At 34.7% G+C, this 23,209-nt stretch overlaps 1 protein-coding gene across 3 annotated transcripts in view; it reads right to left on the bottom strand.

Moving 5' to 3' along the window:
* The window catches only part of XRCC4 (X-ray repair cross complementing 4), a 229,523-nt gene that overhangs the window by 111,094 nt on the left and 95,220 nt on the right, over window positions 1-23,209 (bottom strand). For all 3 annotated transcript variants that reach the window (XM_044916782.1, XM_044916783.1, XM_044916781.1), the window contains exons 4-6: window positions 21,422-21,588; window positions 14,780-14,932; window positions 13,580-13,686 (exon numbers count right to left, since the gene is read on the bottom strand). In XM_044916782.1, coding sequence (XP_044772717.1) covers window positions 13,580-13,686; window positions 14,780-14,932; window positions 21,422-21,588 — 427 coding nt within the window. The remainder of the gene's footprint in view (window positions 1-13,579; window positions 13,687-14,779; window positions 14,933-21,421; window positions 21,589-23,209) is intronic.

Genomic DNA, 23,209 nt, shown 5'->3' with positions numbered 1-23,209 from the left:
ATTTATTAAAGACCTAGTTTAATATCAATGAAATTAGTATCAGTACAGAAGGTCAAATTAAAAAGTAAAGTATATCAAATATTGTTATGCACTTTATTTAATTTTCAATAATCTCACGTTCTGTTGAAAATAAATTAACTTTCCAATAATGCAAATGTTGAACTGTGGAAAACAGTGAATGTTGTAGTCCTCATTTAATCAGATTAAAAATGTATACTAATTACCATCTTAAAGACTCAACTATTTAGAGTGAAAGAAATATGTTTAATTTTTATTAACTCAGTGTTTTCTGGATTTATTTGGTCATAAAATTCATTTTTAGCAAAGAATATTTTAACATTTGTCTCCTGGAATACAGTTTTAATGAATGAATATAATTTCTCAGAAGGTATTTCTCCAGTTCAAAGTCATCTTCCTATTAGTACTCAATTAAAAAAAAAATTGTTTTTCTAAATAAAAACCACTGGAAATGTATTCAAAGCAGTGCATATAGCATCTTTTTTGGAATCCACCCTTGGTCTCTTGAGTTAACAATAATAGAATCATCCCTAATATCCCATCATCACTGTCACCACTACTGGCCCCAGGAGTTTTAATAACCTCTGGGTCACCAAAGTCACATCACAATAATTGACATCATAATGTATTATAAAACCATAGTTTTTATATTTTAAAACTGTGTATTTATATATATATATTTCTATACAATAATAATACTTTATGGGGTCTAAAATACACGGCAAATTGAAATATACGTTACAATAATGCAAAAAAGTTAAGTGGACTTAAAGTGTCCAAAGTCCTAGCATTATCTAGGGAGCATGCAAGTTAAATTAACATGGAACTTAATAGGTCATGGATGTTTGTTGCCAGCTCAAGGATCATCACTAAAACAAGAATACATAAATCTGTAAGTAACAAGTTAATAAAGAGAGAAAGTTAGAATAATGAGAATAAAAAACAAAGAGTACATTAGTAGATCTAAATCTAAATATGCAAGTAACTACATGAAATATAAATGGAGTAAACACTCCAATTAAAAGACAAAGATTATTAGACTGGGTTTAAAAAAACAACTATAGATTTTTTTTTTAAGATTTTATTTATTTATTTGAGAGAGAGAGAATGAGAGACAGAGAGCATGAGAGGGAGGAGGGTTAGAGGGAGAAGCAGACTCCCCGCCGAGCAGGGAGCCCAATACGGGACTCGATCCCGGGACTCCAGGTTCATGACCTGAGCTGAAGGCAGTTGCTTAACCAACTGAGCCACCCAGGCGCCCCAACAACTATAGATTTTTAAATATATAAAAGGTTGAAAGTAGAAGAGTAAAAAAAGATTAAAAGATATGCTATGTAAACATCAAGAAAAAGAGAGCTGGTATAACTATACTATCATCAGACAAAGAGAACTTTTAAGGGAAAGAAGCAATACTAGACCAACAAGAGATATTTCATAATGGTAAGAAAAAGTCAATTCACCAAAAAGATATAACAATTCTAAATCTATAGACCCTGAATAATACATAAACAGTATATAGTGTAAAGTCTTTATTTTAAAAGTATATTTTTTATATTTTAAAACTATAGATTTCTGTATTTTTTAAATGTCTACATGGACATTTGGTAGTATTATTTAATATTTATTTAGCACCTCTATACACAAGCCTTTTAATCAAGGACTGAGTATAAATCAATGTTCCGTTGTCTTATTTGCTTTGCCATCAAATCATAATAAACCTCCAACACAGATATGAACATTCCCATTCATCTTAATGGTGCATTAATGACCCCAAGCCATATCTTTTTCCAGTTAAATGTGTGCCCACCCCATTAAGTAAGAAATCAAGGAAGCCATATATTCCACCCTTTCTTTTTTAAGAGCCTTAAGTCATTTTGTAAAAACAAAAGGCATCAAATACATTTAAATCTAAAATATAAAATTATAGACACCTCTTAGATTTTAAAAAATTAAGAGTGTTCTACTAAATACATGGCACTTTAACACAGGAAGGGTTCTCAGAGATGAGTTCTGTAGTCAGACTGCCTGGATTAGAACCCCGGTTCTATAATTTACTAGCTGTGTTACCTTAGACAAGTTTTCTAATCTTTCTGTGCCTCAATTCTCTCAGCTATAAAATGGTGATAATAATAGTACATACTTCAAGGGACTGCTATTAGATGTAAATAAAGTAATGCATCTAAGAAACCTAGAATACATTCTGGCACCCATATAAATGCTAAGTAACCAAGTCTACAGTAGTTGTGGTGATGGGGATGACATTACTATAACAGTGGTGGTGGAACTGTAATGGAACAATAAAAGTAACAGCAATAGCAACTGTAACAGTAAAGGAGGAGAAGGAACAATAATTGTAGTAGTAGAATTAGAATTAGAAGAACTAGTTGAACTAGTCATCACTGTCAGAGTAATCATCATATTCCAGGGGTTACAAACTCAAATATTTCCAGAAATCATGCAAATGACATCAATGAATAAAATGAGCCAGATCAAATATAAAAGGAAGTGTTAAAGACTATAGAAAAATAGGAACCTATTTCCTACATAAATGGATTCAGATTTATTATGTAAAACACTGATGTTATCAAAGGAAAAGCAAAGTATGTGACCTAAATCATACAAAAGATAACAGTTACAATCTCTGATACAGTCCGAGTTATATTTAAATTAAAAAAACAGTATGGTTGTTAATATGGCTAGCCATTATGCTTGCAAAGTAACATGGCTAGCAGTACTCTAAGTTCTTTTTATACTCGGTCATCTCCCAAATTACAACTACCCCCACAAAATGCTGAGTGTCACAGATGTATGTTTGCACCTACTATTTCTCAATGCACTGAGTTTTACCACAGGCTTGAAACTGGCACTCAGGGTCTCACTTTGATTTCTTCTTCCTCCCACCCCACTTACAACAGTTCTCTTTCAGGACACCACATATTCAGACTCTACTCAGCAAGCCTGCTGATATCCATCCTTCACACATACCCAAGCCCTCCAGAGTGGAAGCTTCAGCAAGCATCATGTCAGTGCTGGTGGGCTGGCAACATTCCAGAACCTCATCACTAGTAACCTTCTCTATCCTTTTGATCTTAAATATGGCTTATAAATGATGTTGATGAATTGGTTCAAGGAACCAGATATGCTGTTTGTGGTGGAGATCCCTGTCACAATCACAGAGACAAGAATCCTATGTATTATATTATAGACATTCAGCTGATTTAGAGACTACTGCTACATTACCCCAACTTTTGTCTCAACTGGGTCATGATTGCAGTTATACAGGGTCAATAAAAATGTTTAGCTTCATTTTCCTAGGACAAAAATGAGCCAGGCTTTCTTAAGTCTGTTTTACTATAATGAATCAAAAAACAATAAATAAATAAAACAGTGCGAAACCTTTTGCATTTCTTAGATAAACTCAATTACACCCATAGTCATCTACACCCACCTAAACGTCTCATGGCCTTACATTAACAGCTTCATAAAAACTTGGTAGTAAAAATTGATTTCATTTTCATAATAATATACTTCTATCATAGAACCACAAAATCAGCCTGAGATGGACCTTTTTAGAACACCAAGATCAGTATGTCAAATAGAAATATGGGAGTCACATATAGAATTTTAAATTTCCTATTAAACACATCTGAAGAAGTAAAAAAGAAGCAAATGAAGGTAATAATAATATGTTTAACTCAATACATCCAAAATAACTAATTCAAGATTCAATTAATATTAAAGACACATGTAAAAATTTTTTTACACATTACTTCTTTTTTCATACTAAGTTTTTGAAATCCAATATACTTATGGTACATTTCAATGTAGACAAATCACATTTCCAGGGTTCAACAGTCTCAGGTCACTAGTGGCTACCTGACCGAACACGGCAGAGCAGCTCTAGACAAAATTCAATCCAAGGAACTGACAGATGGTGATTTAGTTCTGCCTGACTGCTGTTTTCTCTTCTTCTCATCTTCATTTGTTCTAAGGTGCAGTTTCCTTTTAACATGTCTTAATCCATCTTATTTGGTTTAAATACCATTCTCCTAGGTCAATGATTCTGAATCATTTTTGGAATATACTTCCTATTGAAAATATATAATAATTTGAACCTTACTCTAGAAAACTGTACCTGTGACCTTGTTATGAGATGAACTGTATCCCTCCCAAAAAGACATTTTGGGGTCCTAATCCCTAGTGCCTAACAATGTGATTCTTATGTGGAGATAGAGGATTCACCAAGGTAATCAATTAATGAGGTTACTGGCATGGGCCTTACCCAATGAGACTGGTGTCCTTATAAAAAAGGGAAATTTGGATGCAGCATAAAGGGACAGTGCTGTGAAGAGACACAGGGAGAAGATGACCTTCAACAAGCCGAGGAGAGACGCCTGGACAGAGTCTTCCCTCCTGGCCCTCAGAAAGAATCAACCTTGCTGATATCTCAACTTGGGGCTTCTATTCTCCAGAACTATGAGACAATATATTTCTGTTGTTTAAGCCACCCAGTTTGTGGTACTCAGTTATAGCACCCCAGCAAACTAATACATGCATTTATACATATAATTTTACATATAATTCCAAAGGGTTCAAAGATCCCCCTGCTAACTACTTAACCAGAGGTTAAGAACTCATTTTGAGATTAGAACAAACCAAATTAAATAGCATTTAAGTAGTGTTTTCTGTCAACTATTAACATTAATTTTATCAGCCAACATTTGTCCTAAGTCTATTCTCAGATCAGTCCTCTTACTACAACAATGGCAAAAATATAACTTTTAAACTGTCTTCAGAATCCTGAAAATCACTCACTGCACGTTCTGAGGTTTAATATTCACATGGGTTCATACGACATTTTAAGAATATATCCTTGATTGGGCGCCTGGGTGGCTCAGTTGGTTAAGCGACTGCCTTCGGCTTAGGTCATGATCCTGGAGTCCCTGGATCGAGTCCCGCATCAGGCTCCCTGCTCGACGGGGAGTCTGCTTCGCCCTCTGACCCTCCCCCCTCTCATGTGCTCTCTCTCTCTCATTCTGTCTCAAATAAATAAATAAAATCTTTAAAAAAAAAAAAGAATATATCCTTGATTATATGATCCACTCCCCATGTTTAGTACATGTCCTCTTTTTTTTTTTTTTTTTTTTAAGATTTTATTTATTTATTTGAGAGAGAGAGAATGAGAGACAGAGAGCACGAGAGGGAGGAAGGTCAGAGGGAGAAGCAGACTCCCTGCCGAGCAGGGAGCCCGATGTGGGACTCGATCCCAGGACTTCAGGATCATGACCTGAGCCGAAGGCAGTCGCTTAACCAACTGAGCCACCCAGGCGCCCAGTACATGTCCTCTTAAAATAGAGACATAGAGAGACTTTTCTGGGAAAATTATTTGTTTTCTTTAGATGCTTCTCCTTTTTTCACCTAATTTATATACAAATCCAAACAGTCTAAAGCAGGATTTCTCACATGGAGTGCATGGCATAACTACCATTGAAAAAGTTCCTAAGGTCTTATAATCTTGAGAAATGTTTCCCAGTACATTCTACCCTTCATTACTGTCTACATTAGCATATTAAAGACCCTGAGAAGCTATGCAGAAAAGAAAGAAAATGAGTAAGTGACCACATAATTTTTCTCCCACAACATATTACTCATTGAAACAGCAGATAGATGAATACTTATGTCAAGTCACCATACTCTGTAAAATCCTAGTCTTAGACGCTTGGAGCAAGATGGTACTATTGTAGCCACGTAGCAGGCTAACTTTAGGTTAGCAGATTGATTGGCCCAATGCACTTAGCCACTGCTGCCAAGATCGTTACTTCCACCAACACCGCTAAATGTGGGTATTCTCCTCCACACTGAGTGAGGCTTTTTTGACCCAGGCCTAACAGTTGCCAGTCCTCACAGCCTCCCAGGTTCTGAAAGAACTTCCATACCGACCAAACTCAAGAAATATGGGAGAGGGCAAGAAAGGAGGGCACAGGACAGCAGTGGCGGCAGCCCTAGGCAAGAAGTGCACAGACTCCCAGTTCTTAATGGAATTTCAGCAATTTTTCAAGTATAAATACTTCTCAAATTGCTCTTTGCCTTTACTAATTTCCAGAGCATTTCAGTGAATCGCTTTCTTGGCTTCCTGGCTAAGATCAAGTGCAGAGCCCTTCAATGTTTGTTTCTTTATTGTCAGTTTAGATTTCTAGTTACTTTTTGGGGAGATTAGCTAAACTTCTCATTCATCCATAGGCAGAGATAAATATTTTTTTTAAAAAATATTTATTTATTTGATAGAGAGAGACACAGTGAGAGAGGAACACAAGCAGGGGGAGTGGGAGAGGGAGAAGCAGGCTTCCCGCCGAGCAGGGAGCCCGATGTGGGGGATCACGACCTGAGCCGAAGGCAGATGCTCAATGACTGAGCCACCCAGGTGCCCCCAGAGATAAATTTTCTTAACAGAATTTCCTTCTGTCTCTCCAAGAATATATATAAAGATATAGAAATAGTTGCCTAGGAGGTTATATCTAAGTTTTATTTTAATAGTGTAGTATAGAGATATTATCACAGAATTACTACGAATCTTTGGTATATTTGAGATTCTCAGGTAGATAAATACTAAGTCAAAACCTGAAGCAATTAATATACAGGGGGAGTGAAAGAAGTCAAACAGAAGAAGATAAATACTGTATGATATCACTTCTATGTGGAAACTAAAAAAGGCCAAATTCATAAAAACAGAGTAGAATGATCGTTAACGGGGGCTAGGGTACGGGAATTGGGAAGATGCTTAGGGTACAAACTTGCAACTAAGTAGATAAGTAAGTCTTTAAGATCTAATGCCCAGCATAGTGATTATAGGCAACAATACTGTATTATAACTTCAAAGTTGCTAAGAGACTAGACCTTAAATGTTCTCCCCACAAAAAAGCAATGATAAATACGTGATACAGTACAGGTGTTATAGCCAATGCTACTGTGGTTGTCGTACTGTAATAGACAACTACATCAAATCAACACATTGTACACCTTTTTTTTTTTTAAGATTTTATTTATTTATTTGAGAGAGAGAATGAGAGACAGAGAGCATGAGAGGGAGGAGGGTCAGAGGGAGAAGCAGACTCCCCGCCGAGCAGGGAGCCCGATGCGGGACTCGATCCCGGGACTCCAGGATCATGACCTGAGCCGAAGGCAGTCGCTCAACCAACTGAGCCACCCAGGCGCCCCAACACATTGTACACCTTAAAATTACACAATGTTATATGTCAACTATATCTCAATAGAAAAATATACAAGGAATAACCTCAATAGAAATATGTGCATTCTGGAATTTTCTTCCTAACTATGTACCATGAAGTCTTGTTTGTTTAATCTGATGATGTTGACTCTCTTTCCGGAGAATTTATGCACAAATAGAATCTCCTCTTCAGCAGAAGTGTTCTCATCACTCTATTGCATTAATTGCAATTTCCTCAGTGTTAGGAAATTTCCAAGGCTTTTAAAAATATCTCAAAAAGAGATGTGCAAATGTGGTTTACGACTACAGAAGTCAAATATTTTCTCATTCTTTTCTCCTGTAACATATTTAACCTTTCTAGGCCTCTGTTTCTTCATCTGAAAAATGACAGGCTTGAACTAGAAGATCTAGAACTACATGAGACCTAGATTTCTGAAGTACATAATATCACTCCTCAGCAGTGTTGCTTATGTATAAGAGCCCATAACTGCTACAAAATACACTCAAATTGCTCTTCCAGTTTTGTGACAGGTTTCATTAAATCAAGCTTTTCTTTTTAAGATTTTATTTATTTGAGAGAGAGAGCACGAGCAGTGGGGGAGGGGCAGAGGGAGAGGAGGAAGCAGACTACCCACTGAGCATGGAGCCTGAGGTAGGGCTCGATACCAGGACTCGGGGATCAAGACCTGAGGGGAAGGCAGACGCTTAACCGACTGAGCCACCCAGGTGTGCCCTAAATCAAGCTTCTTATTCATAATTTATCAATAAATGAGTCTATGATAAACAAGCTGGATAAGGTTAAGGGAATAATCTGTGATTCTAAAGTTGAATTTCTGACTAATCTCTTTGGCAGTACATGTTGTTACCCCTTCTGTGAGTAGACATTCACTGTTTGAAGCAACGAGCTCTTTGATACTTAGAAATTTTGGATTCTGTTCTATTTTTAAAAGCTACTATATCAGTATTCATCAACTCTTTGACATAGCCATTCATTTAATTTCTAAAAGGCTATTCTATAATCACACTTCCTTTCAGGAAGCCCACCAACTAAGTAGAAGCCTAAATTACTGATAGCAGTAATACAGGGACCTTCCTGTTGGTTAAGAATCAAGACTAATTAAACTAATGTGCTAAATCCCAGGCTAATAACTATGCAGATGAGTGTTAAGCTTATTTTATTTGTTTTTAGTGGTTGTGAACCTTTAAAATGAAGCTAAGAAGAATAAAACATTCTAGAATAAGTCTTTTTCGTATTTATCTTTTAGTAAGGCTGATTTAATTGGTCTTTATTTTAAGAAGTATTGTCAATTTCTACTAATAGAAGCAGTTACAATTTAAAAATATTAATTATATTAATTTAAAAATAAATAATTTAAAATAATTAAGGAGACATTAAAATAATTCCTCTTGTAAAAGCTAATTAGGAACAAATTAAGCGTAAGTTTTCAAAATGCTTCATAGGAAAGATCCTATTTCAATGAAATAAGCCCAATCTTTGTACTAAATATTCACCCACATTCTGAATTATGTTAACACGAAGAAATCGTTTATAATAATGGTTAAAATTCTTAGAATATTCATATATATTTAAAAATTGTTTTCACATACAATTTTACTATTACAGTATCAAAATGGTTATAAATATGAAAAACTGCATAACCATAAATTAATTTTTAGGTTATAGCAGATATTGTTGGGGCAAATAAAAGGCCACGTGGATGCACTGCTAGAGGTTTTGGCACTCAGATGCTATACTCATTATACTTTTCTCTCTTTGTATTTTGGTGAGGTTCTGTTGTTCGGGAGACCTACTTCAACCTAAAGTTTCTCCAAAGACATGGACATCAGATGTTACCTTGATTTGTATCCAAAAACACAGAAGATTTCCTGTAGAGAAGGTTGTTTTACTATATCTATAAAAACCCAACAGGGTTATTTTTCCATTCAATTAAAAAACAAAACAAAAAACAAAAACAACACTGGAGGTAGGACAAATCCAGACAAACCAGGAAATCCTGAAAGCCACAAGGAATTAGACAAACTAGGTGAGAGTGAAAGTAATCCATCCTCCTTGGTAATCCAGGGGTGGAGATATAAACAGAGACCACAGCAACCAGTTTATCTATCTTAACCTTAATCTGAAACAAAGTTAAATGCCTATGGGCTTTAGTATGCATTAATCATTTATTTCTTAAACTAAGTCTGTAATACCGTTGCTACCTATCTAGAAATTCTGGAAGTTAAGAACGATAGAAAGTAAATCTTGCTTTATATAGTTACAGAAAACTGTAAAATGTAGGTATGAGTGGTATAGACTGTGATGTTCAAGTTTCAGAATACTTTGGAGATCTCCTTTTAGATAACCAACTTCTAAAAATTTTAGGGGTTTTTCATACTATATGGTATAATACATACGAGCATGATGTAGTTTATTAGATTGGAGTACTGTCATCAGTTATTTCCTCAACAGCCCTAATGATGGGGGGGGGAATTTAAAACCTTGGAGAAAAAAAGTAATAAAAGAGATTGCCTATACATAAAAAAGTTACCTATCAAGTTTCCTGCAAACTACAATATCTCTATCATACATCTGGATATACGTATAAAAATAAGCAGACCTTTTCCTTGAATGAATACTGTGGAATCACTAAGTGATCTTGGTCTCACTAAACTTTTATCATACAGGAATGGGGTAAAAATGTGAATGACTCATGAGGAAATTTGATGGTTTTAAAAATTAATGATGAAAACACATTTACATAATAGAAATGACTACCAAGTTAAACATTTAGCAATTTAAATAAATGGCTTTCTGAAAGAATAAATGTATTAAATCGCATCAATTTTTTTACTCCTGTTCTTATTGTAGGGAAAGCACACATGAACCTGCATATCTAAAATAAATTCAAATATTTACTTGTACAATAAGAATAGGTAATTCATTATCAAGATGGCAGAGTAAGTTCAGGAAGAAACTTTCATTGCTCTGGTCCAAATACATAGTAATAATATATAAAATACCAAAAGACGAAGCTATGATTATATATATATAAACATATATCCCACGGACTAAGAGTACAATTTTGTCTCTGTAAAAGAATGAATTATAGAATCTGGTAAGTTATAAGGAAGCTTATTCTGTTGTTTAACACATAAAATGTTTCTCAGATGTATGGAATCCGGTTCTTACTCAATATCAAGCATTTTAGGTCTGAGGCTCTTTTTTTTCCTCCAAAATTCAGTTTCCTAAATATTTCTTACTGAAGCAGAAGGAAAAGGATAGTTAAAATGTTGGACAAAAATGCTCTTAATTCTTGACATCAAAAGCAAGTTAAGTGCAAAAAAAAAAAAAGAGAGAGAATCGGAGACCTATATGTCAAATATGTAGTGAACTAGATTTGAGTTAAAGAAAATATGCCAGGTAAAAGATAGAGAAAAAGGTACAATGAACTAAACATTTTTGAAGACAGAAGAGAAATTTTGCCAGATTTAAAATAGTACAATTGAGGGCGCCTGGGTGGCTCAGTTGGTTGGGCGACTGCCTTCGGCTCAGGTCATGATCCTGGAGTCCCGGGATCGAGTCCCGCATCGGGCTCCCTGCTCGGCGGGGAGTCTGCTTCTCCCTCTCCCGCTCCCCCCTCTTGTGCTCTCTCTCTCTCTCACTCTCTCTCTCAAATAAATAAATAAAATCTTTAAAAAAAAATACTTAAAAAAAAATAAAATAAAATAGTACAATTGTAGTAAAGCTTTACCTAAAATAGACTGAACACATAAAGGACCCCACTCTCATATACCTATTACTTAACCATGGATTTTTCTCTTCAACAATAATTTTCATCTACTTCAAAGGTTAGTAAGACACTCTGAGTAAGGAACAAAATCAAAGTCCATTGTATTTAATAAAAATTTTGAACATTTAGATTGGAAAGAGTACAGATTCCCTTTTTAGTGAGCTTTCAACTACATTTGATTATTAAAGAATGACTTCATTTTATATTGGGTCACTAATGTAAAACAAGCATTGCCTTCAAGCTTAACTCTGCTGTGCAAAAGTGAGAGTGTGTGTGATTGTGTGATCCAATTCAAATCTAATTAGAATCAGGTTAATCAACCAACTTATCTAATCAATATCAGTAAATGTCCATGACCCCCAATTAGATACCTTCCTATGTCTTTGTCCATTTATTCTACTTTCTTTTCTGTCCTTACGGAAAGTGCCCATGCTCCTAGTTAACCAAATCCTGCCACTTGTCCATCTGATCCCATCTTCACTTAGGAGAAACAGTCTTCCAGCAATTCTGGCAACATTTCCCCCCTTTCCTTTCTTACTCCCATCGATATGCAAACGTGGTATTATTTCTCTCCTCTAAGAAAAAGACAAAAAAAACCCCTTGGCCCTATGCACCCCTCCAGCAGCTACCCAGGTCTTTCCTTTTCTTTACAGTGAAACTTGCTAAAAGTGTTATTAGGCTTGCTGTTTCTTCCCAACTCTCTCCTCTCACTCTTTTGAACCTCCTATTCCTGCTATCCCGCTGAAAATGTCTTATTAAGATCCCCAGGAACACCTGTGTCCTACAGTGTTTGCCTGCTACCTCCTGGCTGCTCCCTCTCAGCCTTCTTTGCTGGCCTCCTCACTCTACACATCCAAGTGCACTGGGGTGGAGTCCTTGATCACTGCCCTTTTCTGTCTTCTCAAACTCCCTTGATAGCTCAGCCAGCTTTAAATATCTCTTTACTTAAACATCTTCGGCAGGAAGCCCTCTCCCTAATTCCACATTTGTATACCCAACTCCCTACTCAGTATCTCAGAATTAAGGTTTGTAAAACTGAGTTCCTAACCCCCCTTTTGCGTACTCCCCTAATTCAGTAAGTCAACTGCATGCCTTTGGTATTCAATCCAAAACACTTATCATGATTGTTGGGTGTCTGTCTCTCAGGACAATACCCACTTCATCAACAATAATATGTTGCCTCTCAACATAGCTAGAATCTGCCCGTTGTTTATCATCTTCACTGCTATCACTCTGGTGTAAGCTGCTCACATCCTTCACGATTGTTGAACCAGCTTTCCACTGTTCTTACTTCTGTGCTTACCACACTACGTATACTCCATTCTCAACACAACAGTCAGATTAATCCTGCTAAAACTGTGAGTCAGATCACATCACCTGATGTTTGAAACCCTCCAACAGTTTCCAGTGCAACTGAAAGCAAACCTTGAAATGCTTCCGATAGCCTATAAGGCCCTACACATGATCTGCCCTCTCTCTGACCTCATACCTCCATTCACCCTATCTTCATCGTCCTATTTTACCCATACCTCCCTCCATGCTGTTGCTTAAACACATCAATAAAAAGCTGATGAAAGCTCCCACATCAGGGCCTTTGTAGTAACTGCTTTTTTCTGCCTACCATGCTCAGCCCACAGATAGACTTGTCACCTTCTCACCAAGGTTTTTTCTGGTGCCCTGGCTAAAATTATAACCTTTATCCTACTTCCACCCTGACATTTTCTATTGTCCTTCCCTGGTTTATTTTTCTCTTCAGCATTTATCACTATCTAATATAGTTGATATTCAATTTATTCATCTTATTATTGTCGGTTTCCCTGACTAGAATTTATAAACTCCATGAAAGCAAAAATATTTGTTTTTTGCTCTCTCCGACACAGAATAGTTCCTGGTACAGAAGAGACACTCAGAAAATATTTGCTAAATAAATGAATCAAACATTTATTTTGAGACTACTAGGCTTCTGCCAGAACCATGTAAGTGTAAGATGAGTTCAGGGGGTCCTGCCTCTAGGAAATCTATAAATGTTTAGAAAAATAATTCATGGATTTAGATCTGAAGGACTGAGTAAGGCTCAGGTACTTTACCTTAAACTGCCATTTCCCCTTCTCTTCCCCTTTTCTGAATAGTGAAAGAAGGCCCAGCCTCAAGACAATCAGAAGCATTCTAGATCACCCTGCTCCTTGATCATCCATAGTTCTAGCTAGATAAGATCTCACATGTTAAAGGCAGCCAGCTTCGAGCTGGAGATAACTAGCATGAACACATACATATCTTGCTTATTCCTTATGCACCCTTCTTTAATAAGAAATAGCATGCCTTGGTGTGTGTGTGTAAGTATGCATGCTTGCTTGCTAATGAGTTGCTGCGTTTTATAATAAATATTAATTTTTAACATTAAGTACTTGAGGTTTCAGACTAAAAACCCTGAAGAATTTTTGTAGAAAAGACTTTTTTCATAACATTTTTCATTACGGTTTATTACCTTTAGAATAAGAAGCCCGAATGAGATATTCAAAAAAGGTAATGAATGCATTCCTCTTACCTGGAGCTAACACAGAAGGATCAGGCAGGTTTTCCCTTTCCTCATCAGTGCTTTCATCATAGACTGCATCTCTGTCAGCAGTCATTTCAGAACATGTTGTGGTTTCCCTAGAAGCAGAGAAAGGTAGAATTATAAATTTTTGGCTCACCCCTGGCTAGGTATCAAATTCACCAGTAAGTAAATATAGAAAATATCCCTGGAAAAATACTGTAGTTAAATAAACATATATTGAAATATATATGATTAAGATGAAAGCACTTTAAAGACTATACGTTAACTCTCTTAAGAACAAGTTTCCCTTCTACCTAATTTAAATGTGATTTAGTGCTCACTATAATCAACTCTTAAATCAGTTTCTTATCATATTAATCATCTATCAAAATACTATTCTTCCAAATTATCTTCTATGGCTCACAGAGTATTCAGTATTTTATTGATCTCAAAGCAGTTCTGCCTTGCTTTTGATTGCCCCCAAATTCTCAGAGAGGTACCTTTCGTCTTATTATGAAGATGCCAAGTAAGGCACAGAGAGTTTACAGTTTGCCCAAAGTCATGTACTAACAGATATCAGTGCCAGACAGCACTTGAACTAGGACCATCTGACATCAAATGCTGTATTCTTCATATGACGCCATTAGTAAACCTGTGCATTCTCTTGGATTCAGGGCAAAAGATCCAAACCTGGGTCCACTAAAATAATTAAGTGGATAAATAATAAATAAAATAATAAAACAATAAAAATCAGACTAAAATAATTATAAATGTCCAAACCATACCAGCTATAAGTCACCTATGATTTTTCCTTAAAAATCAAGGCTATGTCCACTCTCAGAGCCACTTGATTCTAAAATTAACCACTACTTAGACACCAAGATCACAAATGTGTATTCAACTCTGCAGTTTTGCAGAAGATAGAAGTTTTTATTATTTTTAATGATGTCTAAGAATTACACAAATAATACTGAGATAAGTCATATGCCTGTTTTAGGGATTTAAGTGTAGTTATGGCAGTGGGCAGACAAGGAGAGATCATGCTGAGAATTCTCCAGCCCACTGCATCCAACAGCCAGAGCATCCAACCCCAGACTATCAAATGATCTCATATTACTAAAAAGTTGGCACCTAACTTTCATTAAGTTTGGGAAAAAATTCCATCCAAATTTCTGTATCTGCCATCTCAAAAGAGACAACTCAAAATACCTTTCAGGCTCAATGTTCTTTTCTAGTTCTTGAACTTCATTTAATAATTTATGTAAGCTTCTAATCTTCGCTTTCTTCTCATTCAGCACCAGAATAAACCGTTTATAAAGATCAGTCTCCACAGCTTCCTTAGCACTCACACATTTTTCAAATCTAAAATGTAAATAAACAAATAAATAAATCATGCAGTTTTTCTTAGCATTAATATTATTCAATCCAATACTGAAGATGATTTCAAGAAAACTTTTCAAGGAAAATACAATTAAAAATCACTTTCATAGACTTTCATTGACTTAAAAGTTTTATACAGATAATTAAACAATTAGAATTTATTGTTTATTAATGTTAGTAATTATGCAGTGAGATAAGGATCAAATTGGAAAATGATACCCAAAAAGCTTTTAGAACATCTAAATGCCTAAATGTAATCATTTATTTACATCTACGATTTATTTCCAAAAGAGTATTTCTATGGGAGGAATTTCACACAAGAGTAATTAGAGCCTATGTTTCCTGTACTTTACTAGTATTACTATAATAGCAACCATGATCTTGTTTTGTGATTAGGTGATTTACCTAATCAGTTTTCCCTAGACTATGAACTGCTCCATGGCAAGAACATGACTTAGGCAGTTATCAGCACACATACACACACTCACGGATGCATATATATAATGAATGAAAATATCCAACTTGAAATTTCCAAGGAGAGATTAATGAAGCAGCAAATGAGGAACACTATATATCTTCAATTTTAGATATATAAGACAAAATATAAAATTCTCTCTATCATTTCCAATTCTTTCTACAATGTTCAAATGAGCTAACAAGCGATTATACTAATTTTATTCTTCTAGATATAAAGAGAGCTAACAGAGACTGTATATATAAGATATGCTCATACACAAAAACCATGAATAAACCTGTATTTTAAAGATTCAAACATATATTATTCCATATAAAATATTCTTTTAAATACAGTCTTGCTCTGCCTTGTTTTCTCTTTACTATTTATTTATACTTGTTCTATGCAGGTATTCTAGTATTTTCAATATACATGTATTTATGTACATATATTTTATATATTTGCAATATAGAATTTTTCATTGAAAAATTATAAACAAAAATGTCAAAATTTGATACCCTTGATATACATGTTCCTATGCTTTCAATAATCTACCTATTTAGAGATGCAAAGAATCAGGGCCTCTTATGGAATGAAAAGGAACAAAAAGCAGTACATTTTTTGGGACCAATTACAACACTCATAGTACAATCATTGCCACAGCTGTGAACTCCATAAGGGCAGAGAGCATGTGTGTTTTATTGACTGCTTTATCTTCAGTGCCTAACGTAGTGTTTGGCATTCAACAGATGTGGAGTAGCTATTAGAAAAATTAATAAAGGGAGTTAATATGGACATCTTATAAGGAAATGGAAAATCAGTGATTCTGAATTTATTTTTCACTCCTTTAACAGCTATTCACCATTTTAGGAGCGCCATTTTTCATCCCCTTCAGCTTCTAATAAAATTTGTGGTAAATATTAATATAACAGTACTCCTTTCATCAAGCAAAGCTCTTTGAGAAAGAAGTATACCAAAAAGTGTGGGGGAGGAAAACAGAGACAAAGTTTAAGAGGAGCTGCCAGTATCAATGGTTTATGTTAAGCAAGAATATGTCACTGCATTTTTATTTCAGATGCAAAGTGTTATATAAACATTGTATCTCATTTTCTTGTACTATTTTCTAATGTAACATAAGAAAAAAATTTTAAAAGATGAACAGAATATACATACCACCAAAATACTTGCGTACACTATGAAATACTTTACACAAAGGCAAATTAAAAACCAATTATAAGAATGTACAATAAAAATCTTGTGCATTATATAAAGTTTTAGGAACAGGAACCACTTGGTTATTTATCTGATTTAAATGCATATTTAATTTCCATATAAATCACTTCAATAATTCTTAATTGAAAGATTATGTGTACTTAACAACTATCAAGCAAATTTCAAAACATTTATTAAAATTAATATTTGGTACAACACAAGGATTACAAATGAAAATAAATATCAAAATAAGTATCATGTACTTTGTCTAAAGAATACTGTTAATCCTAATAACTAGTAGCACAACTACACTGTCAAAGGTAACATGTCTGTGATAGGAGAATAAACAATAGAATAAATGGCATCTTATGACTTAATCTTGCTTGATTTTAGCAAACCTTTAGTATTTTCTTGCAACCAAACTTCCGACTATCAAAATGGTTAACACTTCCTAGACCAAGCTAGGGAGTGGGGGGTTGGCTGGGATAGAGTATTATTGTGAACAGGACAAAAATTTATTCTCAATTATTAATTTATCAACAAATTTGGAGAACATTATTCTTCTATTAAATACTCAGTAACTAAGAAGTACATACCATCTTCCTTACCCCATTTTTAATGCCAATCCTCTCTTACAGCATTATGATGCTACTAGGCCTTCCATATTACTTGCCTCCTGCCAACCTTTCACTGAAAGAACTAGACAGGTATTAGAAGTTGAGGCCATTCAGTGAAAGAGAGACATGGGATTCACTGCCAAGTCAGTGATACTAAAGGAGAACTCACATACAACTAGATTAGATTACAACTAGTCCAAGGATCATCTCGAAGGCAAAACTCAAACCTGATGAAAACATAAATAACATCAAACAGGAGAGGGCTAATGATGCTTCATCCTTCCAACAGTGACTAAGACAAAAGAACAGTAGTGTTAAGGTTAATTAGTACTGTAGGGCTGACATATCTAAAAACTATGATGAAAGAATAGTAATTTAAAAAAATTAAAAGGATAAAGACTAAGTATGGGAAATACTGAATATTCTAAATAAAATACTTCTATGCAGGAAAACAAAGAGTCTAAGAAGAATAACATCAAAAAATAACAACAAAAATAAGAGCAGAAACAAGGCAATTTCATGCAAAAATACAATCCAAAATAAAAGAGATTAAAAGATAACCCAAATAAAACATCAGATACATAAATGTGAACATGTGGTGCTTAGAAATCGTGTAGTAATCCTTATATTTACAATCCGCTCTGGCCAAATTTATATCCAGGTCAGGGATGTACAGCAAAAGAAAATGTGAATGGAGTTCAGAGGACAAAGAATGCTAAAAAGAACTGGAAAAGAAAGCAGTGGTAAAGAGATTTAATAAGCCTTTAAGTACTGAAGAAGATGGTAAACAGCTGTTCCTCATCCTCTCTGACGACAGAACAAGAGGAAATGGCCTTCAACTATACCATGAAGGACTCAGATTACCAAGAGATGGAAGGAAGAATTTTCTGACTGTGACTGTTCTTAAACACTATAATGGGCTACCAAGGGGAGTTGAAGCTATCTCCTGAGGTCTTTAAAAATCAGACTGAATTCATCTGGATATAATGTGATCCTAGCTTGAAGGCAGAGAGATGAAGTAAAAGAGCTTTCAAGGTCTCTTCTATTCTAATGATTTCATGAGTGTCAACCCAATTCAATCTGCTGAGAACTGCCTCCAATTACAGGTTTAATAACTATAATGCAGAATAAAGCTAGAGTTTCTAACTTGATGTCTGAATGCAAACAAAAGACCTATTTAGTAACTAAATACAACTCAAGAGTTGTATTTGAAACTAAATAGGAAAAACAAGTGAAATAAATATAGCTAATAACTTAAGGATTCACATATAATATTTCTAATGTTTTCTCCTTCACCTAAACTATACAAAATTAAATTGATCCAGTAATGTCACTTGTTCAAAATGGAGCTAAGACCACAATTATTAAACAGTCAATAAAAAATAACAGCAGATATATATGTTAAAAGGCTGCACATTAAAACTCATTTCTTCACTCATACTGTAATTCCTCATTTCTTATTGAAACTTCATTTATTCTCCACTGTCATCCCAAATGGAAATAGCTTTAGAGTTGGTTCTGATTATAACTATACATATTTCAATTTCAAAATGTATACAAAAAATACCCCCAAAAAGTAAAAAAAGAAATTTAATCCGTAATTCCAGACATATACTATTACATTTAATTTTCTCCCTCTAGATATTTTCTATCTAAAGATATATTTTGCAAAAACTGGCATACTATTCCTCTTTTTGATAACTCACATTTCTCATCTTAACATATTAACATTTTCCATGGTACAAGCACATGCGTATATGACTGTTTTTTGCTCATATAATATCCCATTGTGTATTCCATTTACTTAGGACCTATCTACCATAGGTCTAAGGGAATTCTCAGCATCTATTTTGTGCTGGTCCCTCCTTCATCCTCCCATATATACACAGTCTGAAACAATGATGGGGAAGAAATGATTGGAGCATGGATGGACACTGATTTAGGAGTATCAGAGGTTGCCCAGAAAACTGACCTGTGGCCAGGCCTAACATGATGGCTGCCACTCTAATGATTCTCTACTTTCTATGTCCTCAGTTACCGAACTCACTGTGTTCATGTCCTATTTCTAATTTCCCTAAAGACTCTTCATCAGTACTACTGCCATGTAGAAGGTGGAAATCTAAATGCTTTGCTCATTTTCCACCATACTAAGGCTCTAGAGAGGGAACATTTAGAAAAGTACTGCTGGGCCATGACCAAGATGTATTTACAGCTCCTTAAAATGGCCACCTTCTCCTCTGATAGGAAAGAAAACCATTTGGAAAATTTGGAAAATAGATAGAGCTAACTAATCCAGAATTCTCTGGAGAAGGCTCATTTCCTGTTTGGGAAGCTACCACAATGGCACACAATCTTCAACCGCTGGAGAAAATACGTGACCCGGTATTTACAAAAAAAGAATAGCTTGAGCATAATCAGCCTGGCATGAGAGATATGGTTGTGCTTTTGATCAAATGGAAACGTTTTGCCACAATAATGCAAAAGCACTTTCTGGACAGTTCAGGAATAGCAAATCAAGCATCAGGGGGCCACATATTATACACAGCCCTCCCCCACTGTTTTACAGCACAGGGGTGCGTTTGTCTCCACCGTCTCATCTTTGTTCCCTGCTGCTTTCCAGTCTACGAAAGTGGTGTTGAATACTGATGAGATAACACCTCTTTCAACCTCTGGCAGACATTTTAAAGCAATTAGTTCAAGGACCAAGTACCCAGTATGCATTTTTGTGGGCAATTTGTGGAACAAATTTCCTATCATCTTGAGGATATTTTGAGTTTTAAATATAATGGCTTATCACAGTCACAGTACCTCTCCCTTAATTTGATGTATTGCATATATAAAATAGAAAAGCATATCCAAACTACAGATGAAGACCCAGAACCATGCTTTCTAGCACAGATATTTGGTATTGATTCATACTAACATGACTTTAAGGAGAAAAAGGAAGAGCAAAATTAACTTATTTTTCCATATGGTTTCCTAATATTTACACAGTTTTGATTTGGTCTCATTTTTTTAATACAACTGGAGATAAATGTTAATTCAGAAATAAAAGAGAACAAGATACTTTCTTAATATAATCACTGACAGCCAAATATAGTCAAGTTCTAGGTGTTAAGTTTACATGTCTTACATTAATAAATATAATTGGATATATAGAAACATAATTCCTTCTAGTTAACACCCTTTCCACAAACATACATTGATAGTGGTAAACCCTTCACATTTTTCATATACTCTCACGTTTACTTACCAATCCATTTTAAATAATCTTAAGGATTATCCTAAAAAGATCCTAAATTGGAAAATTGTTCTTATGTTTCAGAGCTACTGGTTTGATTGAAAGATAAAAAATCTACTGGATATACTGGATATAATAATAATGTTATTATTATATATATTCCATATAATTCTTTCAGATGTTGCCATGCACATATGTACAAACACATGCATATGATGTTATACGTCTCTGTAGAGATATAAATGGTCACAACATATATTTTGTTTCCTTCAAACATCTCTTACATAACAGAGTAATAAAAATACACCCTGGGCTGGCCTAGATTATGATACAGTTGAAAAAAATGCATAATAAGAAGTAAAGTGACTTTCTTCATTTTCTTTTTTTAAAAAAAAGAGGCAAAATCAGGAAAATAAGGGCTTCCAAATGTCTTATCTAGTAAACACAATTACTTCATCTTTTTAAAATGCTGGTAGTATGAATTCTCAGTGAACAAAATAAGTCTATATCAGGAGCCAAAGCACACAGCATCTGAAATAGTTACCATTTATATAAAGAGTCCATATAAGTTATCAATTGGCATACTTACATTTCATGTCTTTTTTTATTCATTATTAATCCTATAATTTGAGGTAAATTAAATTTATAAATATCAACTTCCTAAATTTTGATTAATATTAATGGTTTCTGATTCTCATTGCCTGATTACTCCTTATTGTTCATTAGTTTGCTGGTGCCACCAAATACTAATGACCAAGACCAGTAAGTGTTAACGTACTCTGATAATGTACAGTAATGACCGAGAGTTTGATTTAATCATACTAAGTAAAGATTTTATACTAAATATATGCTAGTCTACATATATTATAAACTTACAAATCATTAACTTAAATCTATACCAATATGAGAGCTTAGTGTTTTTATAATACAAGAACATTAGCACATACCGTCCTTGAACATCATTCCAATCTCTCAGAAGCCTTTCATTTTCCTTCTGCAGGTGCTCATTTTTGGCTTGGTTTTCTGTGATAGTATCCAGGCAATCACAAATAAGTTTTCTAATGACTTCAGCTGGACTTGCAACTTTCTCCAGATTGAAGGAACCAAGTCTGAACTAGAACAAAAGGAAATTATTAGTTTTGGGAGAATATCAAAATTGAGTGGCCCAGTTTTAAATATACATAATTTCTTCTGAGGGGGAAAAAAATGCAGTACATTTATCAGATACAAATACAGTGAAGAAAAACTGGGCAACTTCCTACCTTCTTACGGAAGTTTATCATGTAAATCAACATATAACCCAAGAATAATTTGTATAAGTGGTAAGTCACTCTCTCATCTCCTAGCAGAGAAGAAAACAACTAAATACCATATAAGCATACTACCATTTGTTTATTACAACTTAAGTCACCTCTCAGAGTAAGAAAAGGAATTATACACGAAGATTTTTTTTTTCAAGATTTTTTAAAATTTATTTATTCGTCGGAGAGAGAGAGCACAAGCAGGGGGAGTGGCAGGCAGAGGGAGAAGCAGACTCCCCGCTGAGCAAGGAGCCTGATGCAGGACTCGATCCCAGGACCCTGAGATCATAACAAGATCCAAAGGCAGATAATTAACTGGGTGAGTCACCCAGGCATCCCTATACACGAAGATTTTTAACTGTACTTTGTTACTAGCGATAACAGAGAATAAGTGACATAATATATTTCTGAAGAAAGAGCAAAATTTTGGTAATAGTTAAGAGAAATGCAGGGTTTTAGGAAACTGATAAACCTGAGGTACCACTCGGTAACTACCTCTGATTCAAAAACCAATAAATTACAAATAATACTGTCCAATGTCAAGTTTGTGTACTTCTTCATAAAGGTAAGACTTGTGAAAATATATCCTCTACTAGAAGGCACTTTAAAATAAAATAGTATAATACAGTTTCATTATAGTTATGGAATTTAGAAGGGGACATGTGTTGTCCTCATTTGGTAGATAAAAATAATGAAATATAGTGATTTAATCATAATTATAATTATCCTTACTATTAAAAATATTATAACAGCTACATATAAGATTTTAAAAGTGATAATTATTATTATATAGTTACCATGTCCTGCAGTTGAAATTTAACTCAGGCAAAACACACATACAACTCATCTAATCATCACCAGAATGAAACTATCATATCTACTTCATAAATTAGTAAACTGAGGTTCAGAGTAGTTATCTAATATATTGAAGGAATATAGCCAAAATTCTGCTATGCTATGCTGTTATGCTGTTTCCTGACATAAGAGAATAACCTAATTTAAAAACTAGTGGTATCTAACTGAACAACAACAACAAAATAAATAAATAAATAAATAAAATTAAAAACCTAGTGGTGTGCCTGGGTGGCTCACTCAGTTAAGCATCTGACTTTTGGATTCAGTTCAGGTCCTGACGTCATGACTCGTGAGATAGAGGCCCATATCAGACTCCCTGCTCAGCAGAAGTCTGCTTGGACATTCTGTCCCTCTGCCCCTTCCCCACACACACTCTTTCTCTCTTAAATAAATAAATCTTTTAAAAAATAAGTAATGAAACATTAAAAATTTAAAAACTAGTAAAAGGAAGAATTAGATTCACAACCTACACATAATTCTTAAGAGAGACTCTAATGGCATTGAGTGGTAGAATGAGAGCAAAACTGAAGGTTTTTTGGGTTGCCAGATCAGTAATTTCTACTATGGTATTCATTTAAT

Source organism: Neomonachus schauinslandi, chromosome 7 (assembly GCF_002201575.2).
Source record: "Neomonachus schauinslandi chromosome 7, ASM220157v2, whole genome shotgun sequence".
NCBI classification, from domain to species: Eukaryota; Metazoa; Chordata; class Mammalia; order Carnivora; family Phocidae; genus Neomonachus; species Neomonachus schauinslandi.
The sequence above is the reverse complement of the archived record's forward strand: the minus strand, read 5'-3'. Positions and strand labels throughout refer to the sequence as shown.